This window comes from Dendropsophus ebraccatus, chromosome 3 (assembly GCF_027789765.1).
Source record: "Dendropsophus ebraccatus isolate aDenEbr1 chromosome 3, aDenEbr1.pat, whole genome shotgun sequence".
NCBI lineage: Eukaryota > Metazoa > Chordata > Amphibia > Anura > Hylidae > Dendropsophus > Dendropsophus ebraccatus.
This window is the reverse complement of record NC_091456.1, coordinates 175102444-175130380: the sequence shown is the minus strand read 5'-3', so window position 1 is coordinate 175130380 and position 27937 is coordinate 175102444. Positions and strand designations below refer to the sequence as shown.

Sequence of the window (27937 nt, the reverse complement as noted above, 5' to 3'; positions counted from 1 at the left end):
TGGATGATGCTGTTGAGTAGTACCTGGCACATGTACATGAATGGATGATGCTGTTGTGTAGTTCCTGGCACATGTACATGTATGGATGATGCTGTCGTGTAGTACCTGGCACATGTACATGTATGGATGATGCTGTTGTGTAGTTCCTGGCACATGTACATGTATGGATGATGCTGTCGTGTAGTACCTGGCACATGTACATGTATGGATGATGCTGTTGTGTAGTTCCTGGCACATGTACATGTATGGATGATGCTGTCGTGTAGTACCTGGCACATGTACATGTATGGATGATGCTTTTGTGTAGTTCCTGGCACATGTATATGTATGAATAGTATAAAGCTGCAGTGGGAGGTAATCCATAGGGGAAAAAGTAGAAAAAAAATCCCTTAAGTATAGATATATCAGATTATTGTGGGCAGAACCCTGTAATTGTGGCTGGCCTGGCTGACCATTCAGTGTGTATGGTGACCTACCAACCATGGGCAGATAATCACTAGGCGGCCATCTCTCACCCTTCTTCCATATACTGGAATGTTGCGGCTATTTATTCTAAATGATGGAAGGCGGGAGGCTTGGCCGTGCTCTATTTCCCCAAGAAACAAAGGATTGGGCATTTAAAATCTAACATGCCTAATCTGCCTGGGGAGAGTCGGGAGACCCCATACACAGCAAGCCCAAGATCAGCTGCTCCAGCCTACTTTTTTTCCCCTAATATGTATTGTGATCTTTATACATTAGGCTATGTTCACACTGCGTTTTTGCAATCCTTTTTTTTTTTCAACGAAGGATTTGTGTGCATCCGTTTTGATCTTTTTTCCCATTGATTTCTATAAAAAAAAAAAAGGATCAAAACACATCCATTTTTTTTAGCGTACACAAAAACACGATCGACCACATTTTTGTGTACACTAAAAAAACCCTGAAGCGTTTAGATCCTCTTTTTTTATGATAGAAATAATGGAAAAACAGATGCACACAAATGCACCCGTTTTTTTTGTGATTTTTTTTTTTTTTTTTTTGCATAAAACGGATAAAAAAAACATATTGCAGAAACGCAGTGTGAATACAGCCTAACCTGAGGTTTCCTGCTTTTTCCCCCCATTAGTCCCATGCTATAGTAGAGGGTCCCTGTTTGCATACCTGTCTATACATACAGATGGGGGACATCTCCAGCTGGTGTGCCCCTTAAATACCGTAATTTAGCCATACTACTACTACTCCCGCCAGGCAGTATCCGCCATAAATAACAAGGACTTGTAAGTGTTCTCCTTTTTAATAAACCAGCGTCTCTGGCTATCACACCGCCATGTGTTCCTCTCCTTTGAAGGTTGATCAGGAAGCTATGGGGGATCTTAGATACACTTCAATGTGTGTCTTTAGATTGTCTTGCAATCAAAATTAAATTAGGTAATGCCCCCCGCGGGTTTCTCTGATAGAAGGAGAGGCGGCGGCAGAGCCCGCAGCGTTACTGCTTATTCCACTATTGATACGTCCAGAGCCAATTACAGCAACGATTTTCTCAAACAAGCTTAGTGGCTCCTCGCTGTCGAGGGGCTGAGGAGACCCCCGGGCTCAGCGGCAGAGGATGCAGGGGTCAGAGGTCAGAGCGTCGGATCTCATGGACAACTCTGCTTTTTACCTTCTTTTACTTAAAGACATTCTTCATCTGAAAACGACTTCCATTGAGGACACTGCCTGCATTCCTGCAAAGGATTGACACCAGTATATGGATAACACAGACAGGAGGGCAGTGACAGGTGACACCAGTATATGGATAACACACAGGAGTACAGTGACAGTTGACACCAGTATATGGATAACACAGACAGGAGGGCAGTGACAGGTGACACTAGTATACAGATAACACAGAGAGGAGTACAATGACAGGTGTCACCAGTATATGGATAACACAGACAGGAGTACAGTGACAGGTGATACCAGTATATAGATAACACAGACAGGAGTACAGTGACAGGTGACACTAGTATACAGATAACACAGACAGGAGGGCAGTGACAGGTGACACCAGTATATGGATAACACAGACAGGAGGGCAGTGACAGGTGACACTAGTATACAGATAACACAGAGAGGAGTACAATGACAGGTGTCACCAGTATATGGATAACACAGACAGGAGTACAGTGACAGGTGACACCAGAATATGGATAACACAGACAGGAGTACAGTGACAGGTGATACCAGTATATAGATAACACAGAAAGGAGGGCAGTGACAGGTGACACTAGTATACAGATAACACAGACAGGAGGGCAGTGACAGGTGACACCAGTATATGGATAACACAGACAGGAGTACAGTGACAGGTGACACTAGTATACAGATAAAACAGAGAGGAGTACAATGACAGGTGACACCAGTATATGGATAACACAGACAGGAGTACAGTGACAGGTGACACCAGTATATGGATAACACAGACAGGAGTACAGTGACAGGTGTCACCAGTATATGGATAACACAGACAGGAGTACAGTGACAGGTGACACCAGTATATGGATAACACAGACAGGAGTATAGTGACAGGTGACACCAGTATATGGATAACACACAGGAGTACAGTGACAGTTGACACCAGTATATGGATAACACAGACAGGAGGGCAGTGACAGGTGACACCAGTGTATGGATAACACAGACAGGAGTACAGTAACAGGTGACACCAGTATATAGATAAAGCAGGCAGGAGCATAGTGACAGATGAGGTCCTTAATAGAGATAAGCGAAACGGGTTCGGGTTCGAGTCCATCCGAACCCGAGCGTTCGTTATTTGATTAGCTGGGGCTGCTGAACTTGGATAAAGCTCTAAGGTTGTCTGGAAAACATGGATACAGCCAATGACAATATCCATGTTTTCCATATAGCCTTAGGGCTTTATCCAAATTCAGCTGCCACCGCTAATCAAATGCCGAAAGTTCGGGTTTGGATCTACTCGAGCATGCTCCAGGTTCGCTCATCTCTAGTCCTTAAGTCTTTCCCCTCTGTTATTTTACCCTTCTTCTTGCTAACCTACAAAACATTTTTTAATGACAGATAGGAGGGAGTAAGAATCAGACTACACTCAGTGTTTGTAGTCTGTTACCGTGGAGACATATTTGTCCTTATTGGAGCTTTATACAGAAGACAGTAGAACATTTTTAAATGTCATACTACAAGCTACAAATTAAAAAAATATATATATTTTTGTTTGCTCAGGTGCCCTGGATCGTTGTGTGATGGGCATCACTGCCGTGGAAATACTCAACGCATGCGATGAAGCTGTTCCTGCCGCCGTTGATGCGCTCAGCCATTCAGCCGTCAACCTGAAGCAGGCCATGACCAGACGCAGCCTGGCGGCCCTTAAGACTGTAGCGCATCACAAGCTGCAAACCCTCGCCACCAACCTCCTGGCCTCTGAGGCATCAGACAAGGTAAGCGACTGCTCAGTACTTTTGTGTTTAGGACAGCTTGCCCTTTAAATGGCTTGTTCTATTTCCCCGTCTATTCAGCAAGGCATATGGACCAGAAAGTGCCATATATTTTGTAATTTACTTCTATTCTGCTGTATGTCCTGCAGGAAGTGGTGTATTCTCTCTGACACAGTGCTCTCTGCTGCCACCTCTGTCCATGTCAGGAACTGTCCAGAGCAGGAGAGGTTTTCTATGGGGATTTGCTGCTGCTCCCGGCAGTTCCTGACATGGACAGAGATGGCAGCAGAAAGCACTGTGTCAGACTGGAAAGAATACACAACTTCCTGCTGGACATAAAGCAGCTGATAAGTACTGGAAGAGATACTTTAGATTTTTTATTGGAAGTAAATTACGAATCTTTGGCACTTTCTGGCAGCATTTGTTTGCTGAACTACGCCCTTATTTATGCGAACGTCTGACATGTCATAGTAAGGTTGTGATCGGTGAGGGTTCAGGTGCCAAAACCCCTTTTATTCACTAGAACAAAGGGGCAAAAGTGAGTCTCATAGACTTTTATTGATCCCATATACGACTGGCTTTATGTACATATAGATATACATGTGTGTGTGTATGTATGTGTATGTGTATATATATATATATATATATATATATATATATATATGTACACACACACACACTTTGTTGTACTAGTTTACCATGTCTATATTCCATCCAGCTCTCGTCCTCTTTTACATGGTGTCCTCATTTATACTCTGTGCCAGGAGCGTAGGCTCAGCGGGAATCTTATCTGCCTATGTGCTTCAAGTACACAGGGTTATACTGCATGAAAAGCGAGGATGCCATATAACCCCGCCAGTCAGCGGCCAAGGGCAGCCGCAAACTTTCCTCACAGTTATTAGAAGACATGGGAAGAAAAATGGCCTCCCTCGAGAATTGGTCAATTGTGTGTTTTTTTTTTTTTTTTTTTATTTTATTGTACACGGTAGATCAGTATTTTAACTCTTACGGTGCCTGATCTGAAATCCAATGCCGCTATGTGATACATTACAGCTGCTGCAATGGAAATTTAAAGGGGATGTATTGTTAAAATTTTTTTTTATATATTTTGGGGTTAAACAAATTTTTCCTTTTTTTTTTTTTTTTTTTTTTTTCTTTCTTCTGATTCAGCATTTTGCTATTCATATTATAAAATGATCCAGAAAAGTTTTCAGTCTGGCCCCTAGACCTAACGATAAGCTGACATTTCCTGATGTTTATTAAAGGAGAAGTCCAGCGAAAATTTTTATTAAAGTATTGGATTACCCCCCAAAAGTTATACAAATCACCAATATACACTTATTACAGGAAATGCACATAAAGGGCTTTTTTTCCCTGCACTTAGTACTGCATCAAGGCTTCACTTCGTGGATAACATGGTGATGTCACTTTCTGGATAACATGGTGATGTCACGACCCGACTCCCAGAGCTGTGTGGGCTGTGGCTGCTGAAGGGGATGATGGGAAAGGGATGCTCAGTGTCCCTCCAGTGCCCTGTGTCCCTCAGTGTCCCTCTGCCATCATCCTCTCCAGCAGCCACACCCGCACAGCTCTGGGAGTCGGGTCGTGACGTCACCATTTTATCTAGGAAGTGAAGCCTTGATGCAGTAGTAAGTGCAGGAAAAAAGCCCTTTATGTGCATTTCCCGTAATAAGTGTATATTGGGGATTTGTATAACTTTTGGGGGGGTAATACAGTACTTTAATGAAAATTTTCACCAGACTTCTCCTTTAAGTAGTCTCCTCCCTATCATTACAAACAGGGTTATAGTGAAAGATGACACCTCTATTATAAAGCTGGGTGCAGATAACACAGGATCCATCATTCACGATAGGTGATCATCACTAATCCATCCTACACAATGACCCCTGCACAGGTCACAGAGCATGTTCACCACATTATCCCATAGACATCACTGGGGCCTCTTCAGAAAAGCATCTCTCTGATTGCTGTTAACATAACAGTAATGGTGCATTTACACAGAGAGATTTATGTGACGGATTTATGAAGCCAAAGCCAGGGACAGACTATAAACAGAGAACAGGTCATAAAGGAAAAGACTGAGATTTCTCCTCTTTTCAAACCTATTCCTGGCTTTGGTTTAAAAAATCTGTCAGATAAATCTCTCCGTGTACAATAACCATAAGACAGGCAAGATGGCTGCCCCCATAATGTGGGAAGAGTAAAAATAATCTACTCTGAAAAATAAATTAATTGTATCTGCTTAGTAAAAAAAGGTACATTTACATTTAAGGCTGGTCACAGCTTCATCCACAATAGAGAGTTTGTTTTTACCAATGTCAGCAGAATAGTGAGTGCAGCTCTGGAGTATAATACAGGATGTAACTCAGGATCAGTACAGGATAAGTAATGTAATGTATGTACACAGTGACCTCACCAGCAGAATAGTGAGTGCAGCTCTGGAGTATAATACTGGATGTAACTCAGGATCAGTACAGGATAAGTAATGTATGTACACAGTGACCCCACCAGCAGAATAGTGAGTGCAGCTCTGGAGTATAATACAGGATGTAACTCAGGATCAGTACAGAATAAATAATATATATACACACACAGCACCTCGTTCCTTATGATATAACCACCATGACATTTCCCTCTTGTCCCAGTTGCAATAATGCAGATTTTTTATTTATTTTATCCCCCAATTAGGGAGACTGGCAGGAGATGTGACGTGGCCCCCGTTCCTCCCGCATTGTTTGTGAGTACGCGGCAGCCTCACGCCGTGGTAATTGTAGGCCGGCTTAGTAGGAAAACAATTACACAGGAGAGAAAGCTTAAGACGATGAATCTGCCAGGGAGATAATCACTTTATGAAAAATGTATGCTGATGGGATCATTAGGAAGCCTTCTCACCGCCCTCCCGTGAAGAAGCCATCGCTTCTCAGAACAATCCGAGGAAAATAATTCCTCTCCTCCAGATTGGACGTCACATCATCAATGAGGGGGGACACGTTCTCCATAGCTCCCCCATATACACAGGCTTCTAGATGGCAAGTGTTATGGCAATTCCTATATTTTATTTGGCTGGTGACATGTACAGAGATGAGTTTGATGTTGGTAATGCTGCATTAGGCTTCATCATATGGCTCCTGTTTATTGTCGGTAATTTGGAAAAAATATGGCGACTTTCCTGGTGGTCACTTGGTGGCAATAAATGCCATGACCTGGGCCTGGTAGGTGGTAATAGCAGTGGACTAGGTGGCTTTTTGGATGGGCACTTGTCACGGTGGCCAGGAGTGGTGATACCCACCCCCGGATACACTAGCACTGGGCTTTGTAAGGGTAGCCTTAACCAGGAATAGGCTTTACTTCTTCCTTATGCTGAAAGAACAAAGTGCAGGTAGTATCAATAGTTACTATTAGTTCTTTCTCCTAATGGATCACACATAGAACTTAGGTTCAGGTGCTTGAAGTGTTGAGGTAACAGGTAGAAGGAAAGTGTAGCTTCAGGCTAGATAGGTGTTGAAGCTGTCCTGGGGCCTTGCCTGATAGTACAGTTTTCTGAGGGAAGGTTTAGAGTGTAACTTGGTGTAGAAGAAGAAGAATCTTGTACTCGCTGTGAAGACTGAGAGATAAGATATAGACCGCCTTATGCCAAACTGAGAATAGAAAAAGAAAAAACAAGGGCACCAGCGCCTCGTGTCTTACCGAGATGAAACTAGGATAGGGGGAGTGGGTAATTCCACTCACCTTAGTGCCCCTTGGGCTATAGACATATCACCCCACTGGGGTAACTTGAAGATCCGTGAGGATATGAAAGTAGGCAGGTGACCAGGATCCGGGACTGCAGAGCCGAAGGTACCAGAGACTGGATACTCCCAAAACCAGGGCCCGTAAAGTAACAGCAAGAAAAAAAGGAAAAAATGGTACTAAATATAGCGCTGTCCCAAAAAATCCAGATATGTCGAATAAGTCCAGCGAGTGTCAGATTTGGTAGTAGGAATCCCAGGGTTGCGCAACTGGGCAAAGCTAACCCTGCCTCAAGGTTTCCTGAGTAGGTTGAGCAAGGTTCAGTGGAGTACTTCAGCTGATGCTTTTTGCTCCACTGTGGATCAATCTCTTGTAGGTGCAATGAGCTAGGAAGCTGGCGTCCTTATATGCTGCAAGCCCTCCCTGTATGGAAGCTTTAAAGTATTGGTAATAAAGATATGATTATAATGGTGAGTGCCCTCTTTTCCATTACCTCTCTTTGTTGGATTATTACACTGCTTGGTTTTCTATAAGAGTGAGCACCCCATAAAGACAATTGTTTTCGTCAAAAAGACTCCTTGTCATCCATGAGCAAAATACGTTTTTTTTTATTTTTTATTTTTTGATTTACATATTTACATATAAGCAGGTCAGACTAATCTAACCTGCTCATAGCCCCCTAATGCGAACTGGGTGCATGGAAGAAGGTATGTCTCTTACCTTCCTCCTCGGCGCCGTTCCTGTGCATTAAGTAGTTGAATCCATAGGCCGGAACACCGTTAGGAGCACTGCCCACCCCCATCGTGCTGAGCAGGCCCGCTCCTTCTAATGATAATCTATGGAGAAGCGTGCCAGATCGGCAACGGGGGCGGGGGCAGTGCTCCTGACCATGGATTCAACTACTAATTGCCCTGGAACGGTGCCAAGGAGGAAGGTAGGAGACATACCTCCCTCCTGGCAGTCCTGTGTGCAATAGGGGCATAGTCCCCTTTAAAATATCTCCAGTACTTGTGGTGCTACTTCTATTCCAATCTTCTGATTTCCCCTATGTTTCTGCTTTGCCCTTTGGTTACTATGTCTGGTACTTATAGTACTACTTCTTTTTTCCTCTGACTTTTAACGTTCCCTCTACTATACTTCAGCTTCAGCCGTTGGTTGCTAGGCCTGGTACTTGTGGTCATCCCCTCTGATTATCTTGCCCTGTGGCGTCCTGTCTCCTCTCCTGGTTAGGATTCCCAGCTTTGTTATGGACCACACCTCTGTTTCGATGCCACTGTTGCCAATTTATAACTAGACTGTGATCCTCAGAGCTCTATATGGGGTATAAGGCTAGTTTCACACACCATAAAATATGGTGAAATATACTATATATCGCCGCGTTTTCTGTGTGATAACGCGCTCTGAAGTCTATGGAGAATTGACCATCGGTGCACACACACTGTACACTGTAGGGGAAACGGCCGTCATTGAGTACAGGAAGAACAATAGAGGATCCATTCTATGTAAAGGTATCCCAGTGTTATAATTTAATGGGGGATACAGGTAAGGGGTCGTTCAGCTCTGCTACATCCGTACCCCCGATACAAGCCGTCCATGTAGACCGGCACATGTGACATTGAGACCGTGGCTGGCTGTAACGTTGATACTTTCTGGTTTCTCCTCTTTCCTTTTATGAAGAAGTTATCTTTTCACCTTTTCAGAAACGTGTATTTTGGTCCAGTAATACAATAATTCCCCGCAGGCCTCCCTTACTGGCACAGTGTGAGCTGCGAGCTCCTGTCCTGTCTTACCGATTAATAATTCACCGCAGCCATTCTCAGATTACCAGGCGGAAGGAAGGAACGGCCAGGACAGCAGCTCCAGCTTTTCCTTGTTAAGCACTGGAAAGTTGTAGGGTCTGTTTCTTCCCCAAATCACCTCTGTGCCACTGGAGATTAACCCTGTCCTCCCCGCCTCTTATTGCCTGCTTCTACAAAGTCCTCTGCACAGGATTCGTAGGGTTTCCTCCTTACCAGGAGTCGTCTGGCCGTATGACTTAAAGGAATTGTCTAAGCTTATGTACTTTAAAAAAAAAAAAAAATAAATCAATTCTTCAGCACCCTTGTCTCTCACAGTCTTCAAGATCTCTGCTTGCCGTTCAAGGCTATGTTCGCAAGCTGTATAAAAAATGGCCGTTATTTGGCACTCAAAACAACGGCCGTTGTTGTAAATGCAAATTTTATTGAAGACTATAGACAATGGCCGGAAATAAATGACATGATCATTAGTTCGTTGGCCATAGCAAACAACAAAATCTCCCCCATAGTATCTTGCTAACCCAGTGTATCAGTAACCTCTTCTTCTACATACCATTTGTAGTGGTAGTATACTGTCAATTTTCCCTCAGCACAGTACCAAATCATAGCATAGCAGAGAGGAGTATGTGTTGTGATTGGCCAGAGAAGTAAGGGGTAGTAGGCCCTATGTGTGTACTACTGGCTAACAGCCCAGCTCTGGTCAATGGGCACCTCACCACGCCTGCAGTCCTATGCTGCTACAATGTTTAGCTCACTTCAGCTATTAGCAGGTGGGACATGGGCTGCTTATCAGTCTCCTGACATATACATTCATGTTTCCATACTTATACAGCAGTCAGAGGAAGTGAAAATTACGTGGTAAGGAAGTAATAGAGCTGAGCTTCATGGGTATCATATGACTTTACATATGACTACTGGTGTTATCATCGTTCACAAGAGAACCCTTGACAAACTCGTGGTTTGATAGAGCACTACAGGTACTGTCCTAGTCCGCTTAAAGTGATTATCCAAGATTAGAATAACATATATGTTTTCTTCTAAAATCAGCGCCACCCCCTGTCCTCAGGTTGGGTGCAGTATTGCAGCTCCGTTACTTTGATATAAGTGTAATACCACATACAACCAGAGGACAGAGATGGTGCTGTTATTGGAAGAAAGCAACTACGATTTTCAGCTATGACGTCCAGCCCTGCTATTTCCATTCTGTATTTGGTTTTTACCTTTGTACTCAAAAGATATAGAAGACTAATTCACCTCTGCTACCTCTATTGCTGTCTCATCTCTACAAACCTATGGACCTCATTTATTAAAAAATAATTGACCAATAATCCGCCATATTTCAGGTTATTCCGTCATTCTTTGGGCGGCTCGGAGAGAAAACCTTTTGGTCTAATGAACATTTTTTTTAAAAACAAATTACCGGAGACGCGGTGCAGAGTGAAATGATGTCGGTATTTATGGCCTCCTCGTCTCTGGTTGAGCAGAGTCAGAGCAGCGCTGACCTTTTCTTCTGTTTCACCCCACGTTGGGCTGATTGACTTGATCTTTCTTGCCCTATGGTCATGGGCAGGGGTGATTCTAGCCTCTCTGCTGCCTGAGGCGAACTATAGAATGACGCCCCCCCCCCCCCCCCCCCCCCCGTCAATCCGCCCACATTATAATCCACTACTGCCCCCCCCACTGCTGTCCCCAATAAACATAATGTTTGGTCCCTTGCTGCACAGAGGATGTCAGGAGAGGAGGGGGCTGACTTTATAGGAGAGGTCCCAGCAGCACAGAGGATGTCAGGAGAGGAGGGGGCTAATCCTATAGGAGAGGTCCCAGCAGCACAGAGGATGTCAGGAGATGAGGGTGCTAATCCTATAGGAGAGGTCCCAGCAGCACAGAGGATGTCAGGAGAGGAGGGTGCTAATCCTATAGGAGAAGTCCCAGCAGCGCAGAGGATGTCAGGAGAGGAGGGTGCTGATCTTTTAGGAGATGGTCCCCCTCTTCCCCCCTTATAGATGGTCCCCCTCTTCCCCCCCTTATAGATGGTCCCCCTCCCCCCCTTATACATGGTCCCCCTCTCCCCCCTCCCTTATAGATGGTCCCCCTCTTCCCTCTCCCCCTCCCTTATAGATGGTCACCCTCCCCCCCTTATACATGGTCCCCCTCTTCCCCCCCCTTATAGACGGTCCCCCTCCCTTATAGATGGTCCCCCCCTTATAGATGGTCCCCCTCTTTCCCCCCTCCCTTATAGATGGCCCCCCCTTATAGATGGTCCCCCTCTTTCCCTCCTCCCTTATAGATGGTCCCCTTCCCCCCCCCCTATAGATGGTCCCCCTCTTCCCTCTCCCCCTCCCTTATAGATGGTCCCCCCCCTTATAGATCGTCCCCCTCCCTTATAGATGGTCCCCCTCTTTCCCCCCTCCCTTATAGATGGTCCCCCTCTCCCCCCCCCCCCCCCCCCCCCCCTGCACAGCAGATAAAACAAAAAACATCACATAACTCACCTGCCCTCCGTTCCCCCGTCGAGCCTCTCTGGTCTTGTCCCGGGTGATGCGCGGCTGCCGGAGGTGTCCCGTCCTGTCCCCGGCAGCGCGCGCATCACAGATCTCCCCATGTGCCTGCGGCTGTGACTTCCGGCGCACGGGGAGCTCTCTGATGCGCGCGCTGCCGGGGACAGGATGGGACACCTCCGGCAGCCGCGCATCACCCGGGGGACTAAAGGCTGCATTCCCACGTTCCGTGATCCTGACGGATCACGGACGTGGAATGCATGTACTGGAGCCCCCCCGCCCCCGGGCAGTATCTGTAATGAGATGCTGTGAGCGGGGGGGACTGTATTCATAAGCGCCGCGCTGTAGTAACAGCACCGCGCGGCTGATTTAGTACAGCGCGGCGCTTATGAATACAGTCTCCTCCGCTCACAGCATCTCATTACAGATACTGCCCGGGCGCGGGGGGGCTCCAGTACATGGTACAGTCAGTGGCGGATTATAATGTGGGCGGCCGCCGAACCGCTCATATTATAATCTGCCACTGAATGCCGCCCCCATGGTGACAGCTAGTGGCGCCGCCTGAGGCAGACGATTCAGGTCGCCTCATGATTGCGGCGCCCCTGGTCATGGGCCTGGATCGGCTTTTCTTGCAGTCTTCATGTTCTTTACGTTTTCTTTTTTCGCCAAGTGTGCTGTTTGTTACTCTGTATTGATTTAAAGTGGGTGTGTGTATGTATGTGTATATATATATATATATATATATATATATATATATATATATACAGTCATACCTTGGTTTAAGAGTAACTTGGTTTAAGAGCGTTTTGGTTTAAGAGCTCACAGTTTTTCAAAATTGTGACTTGGTTTAAGAGCATTGCTTTGGTTTAAGAGCTCCCAGTACGTGGTTGGAGGTGGAGTGGGGGAGGGGCATGGTCTGCATAGCAGGGTCTACAGCCCTGTACTCTGACCCAAGAAGTCTCCCTCAGCTTTCAAATCATGGTAGATCCACTTCAGGCTGGGGCTTGCATCAGGGGACAGGACTGTGGAGGTAATCTCTTCATAGCTGTAACCCCTCTCTCCCCAGACAGAAAGTGCTGCTATACTGTGTCCACATCTGCTCTGCTCATTCATTTATGCTCCCTGCAGTCTCTGTCAGCCCTTGTGTTTCCCATCCTCTCCATTACTGTACAGTAACTTATAATATCACATATTCTGCTGTTTCTAGATGTTTGTTTCTCTTGTCTTACATGTTATTCAGAATAATAAATCATTATTTTTGGGGTGTGGAACCAATTGTCTGCATTTCTATGCCCTGTCCTCAGGTTATGTGTGGTATTACAATGTGGCTTCATTTACTTCGATGAAACTGATGCACAAAACCCCATACCCAACCTGAGAACAGGAGAGGTGCTGTTTCTGGAAGGAAGCTGTCATTGTTTTCTAAGCCTTTAAAGGAGAAGTCCGGTATCGGTATTTTATTTATTTTTTAAAGAGTCGGGGAGGAGGTGGCTGAATATAACAACATGCACATACCTTCCTGGCCTCAGCGCTGGGGTCCACTGTACCCTGCTCCAGTTTCCGGTCCCTGGGCTGGGTCTGTCGTGACGTGTGATAGCGTCCCTCTTCAGCTGCTGACTGGCTAAGCGGAGCTGACACGCAATGACCTGGGTCCCCGCTAAGACCAGGAAGCCGCCAGGGGACCAGGAAGTGCCGACAGCAGACACCCGTGCTGGAGCCGGGGAGGTAGGTGCATGTTGCTGGTGCTTATAGATTGTAAGCCCTCGCAGGCAGGGTCCTCTGTCCCATGTATCAGTCTGCCATTTGCTTTCATGTAATAGGTTTTTTGATCTTGTATTGTTCCTGTTTGTTACCCCTATCGCTTTCATTGCACTCTGGAATTAAGGGCGCTCTATAAATAAATAATATATTAATAGTTTTCAACCACCTCCCTGTACACTGCGGTCTTCAAGTGAATGAAGAAAAGGTCAAGATTGCTCTTCATTTCTCCATACAAGGGACTCCAGTTCTGGGTCCAAGTGGTCAGACCCCTGTCTGTGAGATCCTATGGATGTGATATGGTGACAGGTGAGCCCACACCCATAGAGCAGTGTGTGCGCTCATACTCTTCCTCATCGTGGTCAGTATACTTGTTCTAGCCATCCTTGGGCCAGTATGGGATCACATCCAGAAGGTGGCGGCAGAGAGCTGCTTTGCATTTCCTTCTGCCTGGGTTCACCTGTCTTGGAGTCTGCCGTATACTTTTTTGGGTAAAGTGCTGCCAAAAAAATAGACAAAACCCCATTGGGATGTGCTCACCCACTGAAGACCATTTAAAGGAAATCTGCTGCATGTAATTATAGCCCCAAAGTCAGTCTGGTCTCTCAGCGCAGTTTATTTTTATTTTTTGCTGTTATTCTGCTCCTATGATGGTTCAGAACAAGAAAAAACACAAGGTGTGAACCCGGCCTGACACCTGGCTTTTTAGTATATTCAGTTTATATGTGCAAATATTCTGTACGGGGATAATACACCTAGAGACCTGCAGGGGGCAGCAGATACCCGTGGTTTCTCGCTCCTTCCTAGTAGATGTTCTTGATCGCCCTTTTGGATCATGGCGCCCACTATGTTTTCTACAGCTCGCCTGGATTTCTATTGTGTTTGCTGCAGACGGTAAAAGAAAGAGATCGCTGAAGAGAGTCCTTGTAATATCCCAAGCAGCAAAGAGTCCGATGACATCACTATTGTTACTGATAGAGCACCAACCTATTCCGCAGGTTATTACAAACTCTATACAGATATTATAATATACAACGCCAGATCCCAGCGAGTTTCCTGGTTTAGGTAATTGTTGTTATATTGTGGAACCCATACTGTAACCGAGAACACTGGGAGACATTACTGGAGACATGGGAGAGCCTGGATTTCATTCTTTTTATTCATATTCTATATACTACATGTAGTTCTGGGAACTATTTAAGTTTTCTGAATCACTGCTGCCCTGTGCTTTATGCTTTTGTTCCCACTAAGTCTTTTCAGCTAAAAAAAATAAAAAACAAAAACTTTTTACAAGCACCAACAACGACATTTTTTTTCAGAACTTTTTAGAATTTTTTAAAAATTTTTTCCTAAAATTATTTCCTGGACATCTTTATGGCTATATAAAGCTATCGCACAAGCGGCTCTTTGCCATTACGTTGTACACATCTCACAATGTGGATGCATTTTGGCACATGAACAGCCGAAAAGACGGCCCTGGCACAAACGTAATACGGCAGAAGTTTTGATTGATGGGGTCAGAGCGCTAGGGCCCCCACGGCTCCTATAACCCTATGTGAGTGCTGTGCCTGCTCGTTCCTACTAGACTCTGCCTGGTGAGCCCCCAGCTGCAGGAACACAACTGCACTTATTTTTGGGAAACTTTCTTTCCTGTTTGTATTGGTCTTGTGTTCGGTCACCATTAGTACTCTGTTTAGTTGTTTGCTTGTTGCCCTTCATAATTGGCATAAGATAAGTGGATCGAGCGAGGAGCCCAAGGCAAATGTTCTCCTCCATACAGCAAGCTGGGGCCGTCTTAGGGAATTACGCTCTCTTCTTTCTTGCTGCAGAAACTTGTCTGTCAGTCACTTTCTCGGCTTAATTCGTCCTTATCTTGTTCTTGTTTCGTAGCTGAATGAAGTGTCCCCGTAGTTTGTGCTAATATCAGGCTTATTTCTTAAAGGGGTTGTTCACTTTATATTACATGCATCATGGTCACAATTTAGTGCTACCCCCCAATGTGGACACAGTGAAGGACGCTGGACGCTTACATTGATAAGTAAGGATGTCCCCCTGTGCCAGGTCCTCTATAGGATTAAGCTGTTACTCAACTAGTTCCCTTCATTGCAGTTCACTTGCACAGGGGTAAAATACAGTGAGCTGCAGTGGTACAACCACCTTAAGTATGGTGCTGTTAAGAATGAAGCTGAAACGATGTAGCTCTTATTGTAGCACCCCACCCGGGCCCTTTCTGTCAGTCATCCCCGATTATTTTATACTTACATATATGGAATAATTACAGCTGTGACCTGCATTAGCTAGTGATTGGCTGAGCAGCACTCCCTTATATTGAGAGAGGGCCTGCCTCTACTAGAGATTGGCTCAGTGGGCATTCTCTTATATGGAGAGGTGATTTGCTGAGCAGCGCTCACTTATATGGAGAGCTGACCTGCCTCTACTAGGGATTGGCTGAGTAGCACTCCCTTGTATAGAGAAAGGGCCTGCCTCTACTAGGGATTGGCTGAGCAGCACTCCCTTTATATAGAGAGATGGCCTGCCTCTACTAGGGATTGTCTAAGCGGGCATTCTCTTATACGGAGAGATGACCTGCATTATCTAGTGATTTGCTGAGCAGCGCTCCCGTATATGGAGAGGTGACCTGCCTCTGTTTGTGATTGGCTGAGCAGCATTCCCTTGTATGGAGAGGTGCCCTGTCTCTACTAGCATTTATCTGAGAGGGCATTCCCTTTTGTGGAGAGGTGACCTGTCTCTTCTAGTGATTGGCTGACCAGCCACCCCCTTTTATGGAGAGGTGACCTGCCTCTACTTGTGATTGGCTTAGCAGGCATTCCCTTTTATGGAGAGGTGACCGTGTCTGCTAGTGATTCACCAGGAATTAGTGAGCAGCAAGGATCAGGCACCCCTGGAAGGCAGGGACCAACATTTACATACAGGAGATAGATATATGTTAATTTTTTAATTTTTTTTTTACCCACCCCAATCACTTAAAAAAAGCAAACAGTCAGCGTATTTTACTAGATTTACTAGAAGGTTCACTTAAAATGTGAAAGTTATCATTTTGAAAATATTTATTTCTGCATTGAACTGTTTCCGTGTCCGCTCTGGTTTCCCCTCCAGCCCATGACCTCTATAGCACAGCCCTCCATAGAGGAGACATGAAGCTGCCCGGAGATAGCTGTATGCATGCACTGTGCCGGCTCTGGCTGGAGCTCATTTGGCCTCTGTCTTTATGGCTCGGCACTAGGGCTGAATACGGATCGATACCTTCCCGGTTCTCCCAGGAATTCTGTTTTCTAGCTCATTAGGGGCAAGCACGCCGTCCTGGTAAACCACACAAACTGCCTCCAACCCTGACCCGGCTGCCTCTGCCCCACAATAGAGACGCTCCACCACGCTGCACATTTCTGCTCCTAATGAAGCGAATTTCTGCATTTAACAATAGGAATGTGCAGGAGCATCTATCACATCGTATAGGGGGCTCAGCTGTAGGTTTATATTGCCTTGTGTCCATTGTTAGTTGTCATCACACGTTTTCATTAAATATATCTGTATTTCTCATCTGTAGTGACCGGGCTTCAGTAGATGTCCTATGTCTGTTTTATAGACGTTCCGCATATATATTATAGTGTCACCCTTATTTTTAATTTGTGATATTATCAGACAGTCATATAGGCAGAAACCAGATTCACTTTGTATTGAAAACTCCATATTCTTATCTGTAACTAGTAATATAATAATGTCATGTGCAATAAAAACAAATATAACTGATTAGATATGAATAGTTACCAAACATCCGAGAGATGAACAGATATTAGGTATGAGACCGAGGATGGATGGATGGATGGATGGATGGATAGATAGATAATAGATAGGAGATGGATAGATAATAGGTGATTGATAGATAGATGGATGGATCGATAGATAGATAATAGATAGGCGATAGATAGATAGATAGAAAATAGGTGATAGATAGAAAATAGGTGATGGATAATAGATAGGAGATAGATAGATAGCAAATAGATAGATAGATAATTGTAAGGATCCATAGGAAGAAGGAGCAAGTGTTAAATATAGTTTTAAAAAAATAATAAATTCTCCCAAAGGAGAGGTTGCAGTACCTGACATGGTCATTGGCAACGGTGGTGCTGTTTCTGTAGACTAAGCAGATTCTTTTTTTTTTCTTTCTTAATCTTGGGAAAACTTTTAAAAATTATGATCATAGTGTTATGGTTTGACTAATATTACTCGTGATGCTTCAGGCCTCTTACATTGTTTTAGGGTGCCTGAGCATAGAATGGAGTCTATGGGACCGGCGAAGAGTCAAGCGGGGGCGAGTGACGGAATTAGCAGGATGTTATCCGCAAGAACTCCGTAGTGTGAACAAACAATTATTGGGGTATCTATTAAATGGTGGTGCCAAAGAGAATTTTCTTCCTTCCGAAGAAGAGCTAATTTGCACCGATTCACCCCCCCTCCCCATTCCTGACCCTATAGTATCCAGCATGTGGATTGATCTCCTATATGGCTGCCTGTGTAGTGGGTGAATAGAGAAGAGGAAGGAACCTGTGGACTCTCATAGACTCTCTGAGGATGGTTTTTCTCATATCCCTGTATTTGTAAGTCATTGAGTACATTACTAGACAGTAATGACGGAGTTAGCTCAGGAAGGAGCCCGCGCTTTATAGCAGGCGATGACCCTGTTATATATACAAGTCAACTGCGGTGCATGAAGGATTTGCCGTAAGATTAGGCCGGGATTGTGTTGTGATGATTGACACGACCATTGTCGTGTTCCATCATTGTAATTGCGTCCTAGAAGTTTAATAGGGTGCTACATATTTAATAAATCATTGCTAATCTCTTAAGCCTCGCCATTATGAGCAGAAGTGCTTTAATGAGTCTTAAGCATTAACATTACCCAGGTCCTTCCCTCCCCCCCCCCCATACCGAGGGCAAAGAAGAGCAACGCACCAGCCCAGCCTGCCAAACCTCACGCATCACAACGTCTGGAACATTCCCTACTCTTTCCTTATGCTCTGTGTTTGCTTTTGGTTTACTTTTACTTTCTTTTCAGACAAGAATTTTTAATCCTGTAATCCTGGATTGCCGATCTGTATTTGGGGGTTCTTGATTTAAAGGAGAAATCCGGTCTCCAGGGTTTTTTAAAAAAGGCAGCGGCAGTAAATAACAAAGGGTATTAAAGCTCTTATTACACAGGGCGACTGTCAGCACTCGCTTGCTCCTTGTTCCTCGCTCGTTGCCGACGCTATTATGCACGTCGGCAGTGAGCGGGTGAGTACAGGGGGGCCGCGGGGAGCTGTGGGGTGGCTGCCTGGGTGATCGCTAGATTGTCCGGGCAGCCCATAGCAGATAGCGGCGGTCTGCTGACGCTGCTCCTATTCCACAGAGCCCCGGCAACAGATCGTTGCTGTATTAGTAGTTTGTCTTTCAACATGTTGAAAGACAAACGACTGCAATGATCAGTCATGTCGGCTGATCATTGTCTTCTATTACACAAGACAATTATCAGACAATATTGGCCGAATAAGGCCGATAATAGTTTCGTGTAATAGGGCCTTAACTCACCTCTCCCTGTGCCTCTTCAGGGCCAAATCGCCGATCTGGGACCCCCACCGAGGCTCTAGGAACTCCCATGCTGCAGACGTCGCGACTCGGTTGATGGACTGGCCGTTCAGTCAGTGACTAATGGTGCGTTTACACAGGAAGATTTATCTGACAGATTTTTGAAGCCAAAGCCAGGAACAGACTATAAACAGGCAATGGGTCCTAAGTTTTCTCCCCTTTTCAAATCCATTCCTGGCCTTGGCTTCCAAAATCTGTCAGATAAATCTGCCTGTGTAAACGCACCATTAGGCGGGACGCTGCTCTAATTACTGGAGATGCTAATGCTAATATAAGAATGGTGTTGGTGTTGGAATGGAATGTATTCACTTAATGTTATCACTTGTGGTATATATTTGTGCTATATGTTTTATGCGAAAAAAAACAAAAACTTTTATGTCTTAGAGAGTATTCCGCTTTTTTTTTTTCCATTTGATTTCATGTCATTTATGCTTGTGCTGGGGTGAAAAAAAAATCAATTAAAAAAATAATAAAATACTTAGCTACGGATCCGCCACCACTTGTGCCTGATCCTGCTGCTCAGCACTTCTTGGTGTCAGTGTCGTCTCAGGGAAGTGACTGTTCAACCAATCACTGACACTGAGGATCTATAAGGCTTCAATAGGCACACTATATTCACTATATTTTTTATATGATATTATATATGTGTGTGTGTGTGTGTGTGTGTGTGTGTGTGTGTGTGTATATATATATATATATATATATATATATATATATATATATATATATATATATATATATATATAATATATATATAATTTTTTTTTTTTTTTTTTTTTTAAATTTCAACAGCACTTCCCGGTATCTTCAAAAACGTGAAATATTTATTCAATCACATAAAAAAAAAAACAGTGTGGCATAGCAAAAAATCAAGCAACGTTTCTCCCGTCTCACACGGGCACAAGGTCAGGATCATCCAGCCGGCACCCACAAGACGTTTGAGCTCCAAGCTGTGCTGCTTGCAATACTTTTTGCATATATATATGATATATATAATCTTTCTGTGTAAATGGACCCATAGATAGATAGATAGATAGATAGATAATAGATAGATAGGAGATAGATAGATAGGAGATAGATGTTAGATAGATAATAGATGGCGATAGATAGATAGATAATTAAATAGGAGATCGATAGATAATAGATAGATATATAATATATTAATAGATAGATAATAGATTAGATAGATAGATAGATGATAGATGATAGATAGATAGATAATAGATAGGAGATAGATAGATAATATAAAAGATAGTAGTAGAGTGATTGATACAATACAGTAAATGTTAGAGATTAGCTCTAGCAGTAGATGAGGATTGTGTGTGTACAGCATGTGGCCTATAGGACAGTAGACAGGAGGACACCTGTACCAGGGCCTCCATACGTCACATCTCCTGAGACCCTCCACAGATATTCCCCTCTGAGCAGTATATACATGCCCTGTGCATGTGTGTCAGGTATATAATATCAGTCATACAGGCCGGGCTGTGTAACCTCTGTACATTATTTTCTCCCTTCACATCGATAAAGCGTCTTCACCGTGCAGCAGCCATTGTGGAACACGTCCATCCGCTGATTTGTCTTTTTACAATTACAGAAAACCCCCAGGTTGGCAGGAGCCATTGTCTCCTCCGCCTCACTCCCAGCTGCTGCTTTCTGTCCTGTAGCGCAGCTTAGAGGGGCCACCGGGGTCACCACTAACCCACCATTCTAGCATTAGCGTTCTGCCTCTCTTACAGCAGGCTTCATGTCCGCACTAAGCTGCTGCGTCTGCCTGAGCTGTAACGGCCCCGCTCATTGTACTGCTGGCGAACCAGCGGCCCCAGCACTGCACCACAGAGAGAAAGGGGGGGGGGGATTTTTATTATTGTTTAGTATTTCTAATTTTGCTAAAAATATCTCATTCTGTATATAGGCCATGCTGTCCATTGTGGCTCTATCTATCTATCTCCTATCTATCTATCTATCTATCTATCTATCTATCTATCTATCTATCTATCTATCTATCTATCTATCTCCTATCTATCTATCTATCTATCTATCTCCTATCTATCTCCTATCTATCTCCTATCTATCTATCTATCTATCTATCTATCTATCTATCTCCTATCTATCTCCTATCTATCTCCTATCTATCTCCTATCTATCTCCTATCTATCTATCTATCTATCTATCTATCTATCTATCTATCTCCTATCTATCTATCTCCTATCTATCTATCTATCTATCTCCTATCTATCTATCTATCTATCTATCTATTATCTATCTATCTATCTATCTATCTATCTATCTATCTATCTATCTATTATCTATCTATCTATCTGTTATCTATCTGATGAGTAGATCTCTCTCTAGTATTATGTGTTTATTACTCCTCTCCAGTATAAATATTAATACATAAGCTCTTGTACACATATACTGAGGTTTGGTTTTTTTTACACCGCTGAAACATAACTTCAGTCAGATGTTTTTGTGATATTGTAGTGGTTTTTGGCAAACAAGTCATTTATAATTAATCTAATGTATTGATTTCCCCCTAAGAAGAAAATCTTCTGTACTTTGCTGGATGCTATAGTGTAATGCGCTTTAGCGGTGTCTTTAGCCGAGCTTCTTATGGCTAAGGTAAAGTGTAAGTGAAGGATCCGTGTCCGTGTTGTGGATGTAATCCTATAGATATGATAGAAGTATACATTCATCAGTCACCGGGCTCCTGTATACAGCATTGGATTAGTCTAATAATAATAATTTACTTTATATATCGCCAACCTATTCCACAGCACTTTGCATAGCTCATCATCACTTTTTAAGGCTCACCATGTAAACTCCAACTTTACCTATCTGTATGTTTTTGGCATATGGGAGGAAACCCAAGCAGACCTGGGGAGAACATACAAGCTCCTTGCAGATGATGTCTTCTATGTTATGCGTATTAGGGACCTCCCTGCATTCCCAGCAGATTATGTTGGGAGAAAGAGGGATCAAACATGTTAAATTTCAGCCCCTAATCCTTCTCTTAAAGGAGAAAATAGTTCACAGTGCTCTCTGCTGCCACCTCTGTCCAGGACAAGAACTGTCCAGAGCAGGAGAGGTTTTCTATGGGGATTTACTCCTGCTCTGGACAGTTCCTGACATGGACAGAGGTGGCAGCAGAGAGCATTGTGTCAGCCTTGAAAGAATACACCGCTTTCTGCAGGACATACAGCAGCTTATAAGTACTAGAAGACTTAGTATGCTTAAAATAGAAGTCATTTACAGATCTATATAACTTTCTGACACCAGTTGATTTTTAAAACACTCTTTTTTTCCTCCAGAGGACCCCTTTAAGGGAAGTAAGCCGCCACCGGAAGTTTTCGACTTATAGTAAATTCTCTCTTCCCACTAAAAACACATGCTCAGCCGAACAGAGCGTGCATAAAGGCGGGAAAAATAGCTGTCAGCCAAATAAGTGTTCAGCCATCAGCTATTGAAGCGACATACTTCACTGAGAATCCTTTCTATTTGCAGTGCATAGGAGCTAAGCTGCAGTAACTCAGTACGACCACTACACTGTGCACAGCGCTGTCTGCTTCTGGCTTTGCTCCTGTATGCATTCTGGAGCTGCAACTCTGGCAAACAGCTGATCAGCGGAAGTGTCTGTTGTCGGAACCCCACTGATCGGATATAATGTCCTTAGGATAGGCAATCAATTATTTAGACCAGAAAACCCCTTTAACACTGTACTGATATAGCTATGGCCGACAGCCACTGGAGAAATCTTATTACTGCTGCCAAATAAAATACCTCATAATAATCCAACCAGCGAGCAAACACTTTGCATCTATTATGCAACCATAAAACTCATCCTTTGTTGGCAGCACATCTCCCCGTGTAGATGCTTCTATTTACATGGAAAGATGCGCTGCCAACAAATAATGTTTTTTATATGTTGCCCCATGAGTTGCTAAATATAATATCAATGAATGTGCGCACAAACAATGGGACGATTATTCATTTGACACTTTACACCTAACAGTTGCCCCATGTGGATTGTGTATGGAGCATTGATTGACTTGTACTTAGTAGATTGTATGTGTATTGGGCATCTATCTCCCCCTGTAACTGGGTGAAATCTAGATTCAACTTATCGCCCAGGTTTGTTGGCAGCTATAGGTTGAGGACACCCTGTATATTAGTTAACTGGACCAGGACCTGTGAGGGGCAGTGGGATGTTATGCCCGTTTTGTCTGCAAATGTTTTTGTTCTCTCTATAACTGTGCTCTTCAGGCCACATAATGGCCCCTCCCCTCTAAGTCCTCTCGCACAGGCTCAGAGACTGTAACATGATCCACTCTCCTTCTCCTCCTCCCTTTAGGTCACACATACAGGCTGAGAGACTGTAATAAGATCCACACTCCTCCTCTCTCCCCCCTCTCGCAGCAGGAGTCTCCCGCACAGGCTCAGAGACTGCAACATGATTCACACTCCTCCTCCGTCCCTTGTCACAGCATGAATCTTACACACAGGTTGTCAGACTGTAATGTGATTTTCACTCCTCCTTCCTCCCCTCTCACAGCATGTAAAGCTGATTTGACGGACTGTAACATGACGCTCCTTCCTCCTCCTTTCCTTCTCTTCACTCACAGGCTGAAACCCGGTAACTTCCTTACACATGATCCTCCCTTTTCCTCCCTCCCCTCTCACAGCATAAGTCTCGTGCACAGGTTGGCAGACTGTAATGTTATTTTTCACTCCTTCGTCCCCTCTCACATGACCCAATCTCCTTCTCAAGCTGAACTACTGTATCGGGATCCTCTCTATCCCCTTTTATAACATCTCCTTCCCATCTACATGTAAGATCCCCATCCATAGTGCCCAAAATTTTTAAAATGCCTTCTTTTGTAGCCCATGTGGTATTTAGCTTCCTAAATACTGCCCCATAAAGTAGTTGCTCTCACCCAGTAGTTACCCCATTATTTTCCTCACGCCACAGGTAATCCCATAATCGTGCCCCATAAAGTAGTCAGCCCCCATCAATAGTGCCCCATATAGTACTCTGCCCCCCTCAATAGTGCCCAATATAGTAGTCAGCCCCCCTCAGTAGTGCCCCATATAGTACTCTGCCCCCCTCAATAGTGCCCAATATAGTAGTCAGCCCCCCTCAGTAGTGCCCCATATAGTACTCTGCCCCCTCAATAGTGCCCCATATAGTACTCATCCCCCATCAATAGTGCACCATATAGTACTTTGCCCCCCTCACTAGTGCCCCATATAGTACTCTGCCCCCCTCAATAGTGCCCCATATAGTAGTCAGCCCCCCTCAGTAGTGCCCCATATAGTACTCTGCCCCCTCAATAGTGCCCCATATAGTAATCTGTCCAACACCAATTGTTCCCCCATACAGTTTTTAACTACCCCAGCAGCTCCCAGCGCAGGCAGCATTATGCCTGCAGCATTGAAGTGAGTTGTAACAGAAGGTGGCGCCCTGTTCCGCCACAGATAGCGTGGTCACATCATCACACACACACTGGGTGTGTCCTGCAGAAGATTATAATATTACAGGTCTGGGCGGCGGTCCAGACCGTCCATATTATAGTTAGTATTGCTGTTGACGGGCCATCCGTAGGAAATCTAAACTGATTTCCTCTGCAGCCAAAAATAATGGCACTGTGGGCCGGAGTTTGACATGCCTGTACTAGATGGTTTTTTTTTGGCGGAGTGAGGTGGTTTCTGAACCTGTGGGAAACTATGGGCGGCTATGGTCACACCATTTTTTAGTTTTTGTGTTTTTTTTTTTTCTTCTTCAAGGTTTTATTAGTTGAACACCTAGCACCAATGATACGTATGGGGGACCTGGGACCCCTTTTTCTCCACACATTAGCATAGTGAAGTGGTGGTCACCCATACTAAACTGTGAGAGGTACAGAAACAACCTCTCGCTATGCCGGTTCTATCTTAATTTGTCTATATCATCTTCTTTGTCCTTTCGCAGTATTATTCCCATTGGTTCAAAGTTTTTTCTTTCTGCAAGTATCACCATGAACCGTGACTCATGTGTGTGTGTGTGTTTTTTATTTGTGACATTTTTGTATTTTTTTTTTGCAGGGGAATTTGCCTAAATATTCCCATAACTCCTTGGCGGTTCAAGCGATAAAGACAAATGTAACAGACTCGGACATCCACCTGCTCTTCTTTGATGTGGAAGCGTTAATTATCCAGCTCCTCACGGAAGAAGCCTCCAGGCCAAATACTGCACTTATCTCCCCGGAGAGTTTGCAGAAAGCATCTGGCAGTTCTGACAAAGGAGGCTCTTTTCTGGCTGGTAAAAGAGCAGCCGTACTCTTCCAACAGGTCAAGGAAACCATCAAAGAGAACATTAAAGAACATCTCCTCGACGATGATGACGACGATGAAGAGGCGATGAGACAAAAGCGGGACGAGAGCGACCCCGAGTACCGCTCCAGCAAATCGAAACCATTAACGTTGCTAGAGTACAACCTGACCATGGACACCGCCAAGCTCTTCATGTCCTGTCTTCACGCCTGGGGCTTGAATTCGGGACTAGACGAAGTGTGCCTCGACCGACTCGGGATGCTTAAGCCGCACTGCCCGGTGTCTTTTGGCCTACTCTGCCGGGGTGGACACATGTCATTAATGCTTCCAGGCTTCAATCAGTCTATTACTAAAGCGTCCAACGAGAATGAGGGTGTAGACAGGAGGATGTCATTCATCGAAGGACTGGGGAAGGGCAATTACGGCGTGTCACGTGCCGTCACCACTCAACACCTCCTGTCTCTTATATCTCTGGCCAACACTTTGATGAGTATGACCAATGCCACGTTCATTGGCGACCACATGAAGAAGGCTCCCCAAAGGTACATGGATGGTTATGATCCTCATGAAAAGTCTTTTAACTACAGTATGTAGAACAAGTTAATAGACCATATGGTTTACTGAGCCTTGTAAAGGGTCAGCAAACAAGTGCTGATCTTGCTGATCGGGGCTGCATCCTCATGACAGTTTAAAGGGGTTTTCCTATAAGAAAAATTTAACTGTCTGATAAATTAACATATATTGGTAAATAAAGTTTTTTTAGTTGTCTTTCATGATTTTCTTTTGCTTCTGATGCAAACTGTCTGCTCTGTTTTCATCATTCTGTCTAGTATAAATCCTTTAATGGACTTCCTGTTCCTGCTGCACACTCTAGCCGGGAATTCAGCAAGCTCTCTTTTCCCCAGCATTTTGACTGTAAGGCTACGTTCACACGTAGAAAAACTAGCCGATTTTCCCCGCGCTGAAGAATGAACATGTTCATTCTTCAGCGCGGAGAGGCGCTGTGAGAACAGCAGCGCGCGCCTCACATAGACTCCCATTATGAGAGGGAGGCTAACGGCACTCCGCTAGTTTTGCTACGTGTGAATGTAGCCTATACCCGCCTACTACACACCCACCACATCCTCTCATATAGGGAGGGAGATATAGTTGGCTGAGCTCTGAGCTAAAGTGTACAGCAGGAATAGAAGTTACAGGATGTATACTAAACAGGGCAGTGAAAACAGTTTGCAAGCTGAAGGAAAGTATGAAAGACCACAGGAAGGGGATAAAGTACCTTTATTTACTAATATATGCTCATTTATTATACAGTTGAAAATAGTTTTCGTTGATGCAGAACCCCTTTAAGTAAAGCTGTGCCGTTATGTTTTCATAATTATTTTGCAGTAATCTAGCACAGCCAATACACAGTGCTCACGACTCTGTTCTCTGTATATGTAGGCACCATGACCTTTTTTTTTTTTTTTTTTAAGGCCACCCAGGTCTGGGTCTCCAGAATCAATGAAAGGAAAGGCTTCTCCGCAAAGCTCCAGCAGCAACCTACTGCAAGGACAGATAAAACAAGGTAACCAGCACACTTAAAGGCACAGCAGTGTCCATCCTACAACAGATAAGCTGTATTGATTATAGAAAGTAAAGCGTTCTCTGAGGGGGTGGTATTGATAGGTCTTATGTACAGTCTAGAATATGAGAGACATGTGGGCGGGTGTCACTCTTCCTCATGTACTAAATTCATTGACATATAGGGGGAGATTTTTCAAACATGGTGTAAAGTGAAACTGGCTCAGTTGCCCCTAGCAACCAATCAGATTCCACCTTTCATTTTTTAAAGAGTCTGTGAGGAATGAAAGGTGGAATCTGATTGGTTGCTAGGGGCAACTGAGCCAGTTTCACTTTACACCATGTTTGATAAATCTCCCCCATAGACTCATATGTCTGTCCTGGTACATACTCTTCTCCATTAATCTGATCACAAAGCATCCCCAATCAGCTGTGATCTGTGGATGTTCAGTTTCCCTGTAGTGTCTCCAAAGGACAAAAGAAGCATTACACATTGCCTATTTATATTGTAATGCAGGACAGTTCAGGTTCTCTATCCCAGGACTTCTCAAACTTTTTGTTCTTCTAGTTCAATAGGAGATCTGTGTTGATACTTTGGCCTCATCAACAATACATACTACTAGGCAGAACCACATGTAGTCCACATAATATCACAGAGCAGCGCCAAATCAACACCATAGTGCAGAAACATGTACTGCTCCACCTGTATAACCCAACACCACACTGCACTAAAACAGACTGCTCCACCTGTATAACCCAATGCTATATCAATAAATACTGCTCCACCTGTATAACCCTACATCTCACTGCACAATACATACTGCTCCACCTGAATAACTCAATCCACACTGCACCAATTAATACTGCTCCACCTGTATAACCCAACCCACACTGCAAATATACATTCTGCTCCACCTCTATAACTCAACCCACTCAACAATAAATGTTGCTTTACCTGTATAACTCAACCCACACTGCAAATATACATTCTGCTCCACCTGTATAACCCAACGCTACACCAATAAATACTGCTCCACCACACTGCCCCAATGCATACTGCTCCTGCTGTAAACCAGCAGGTAGACACACATACAAATACACAACAGCCATCACTGGCTCCCTTCTTCACCTCATCTTTCACGTGGCAGATACTCTCTCTTCTCCTAGAATCTCTGCTCTAGAGCAACAGACA

At 44.2% G+C, this 27937-nt stretch overlaps 1 protein-coding gene across 2 annotated transcripts in view; it reads left to right on the top strand.

Annotated features, from left to right (window-relative positions):
* WDR7 (WD repeat domain 7) overlaps positions 1–27937 on the top strand; it is a 222565-nt gene that overhangs the window by 31747 nt on the left and 162881 nt on the right. For both annotated transcript variants that reach the window (XM_069963174.1, XM_069963173.1), the window contains 3 exons: positions 3220–3434; positions 24958–25727; positions 26658–26749. In XM_069963174.1, coding sequence (XP_069819275.1) covers positions 3220–3434; positions 24958–25727; positions 26658–26749 — 1077 coding nt within the window. The remainder of the gene's footprint in view (positions 1–3219; positions 3435–24957; positions 25728–26657; positions 26750–27937) is intronic.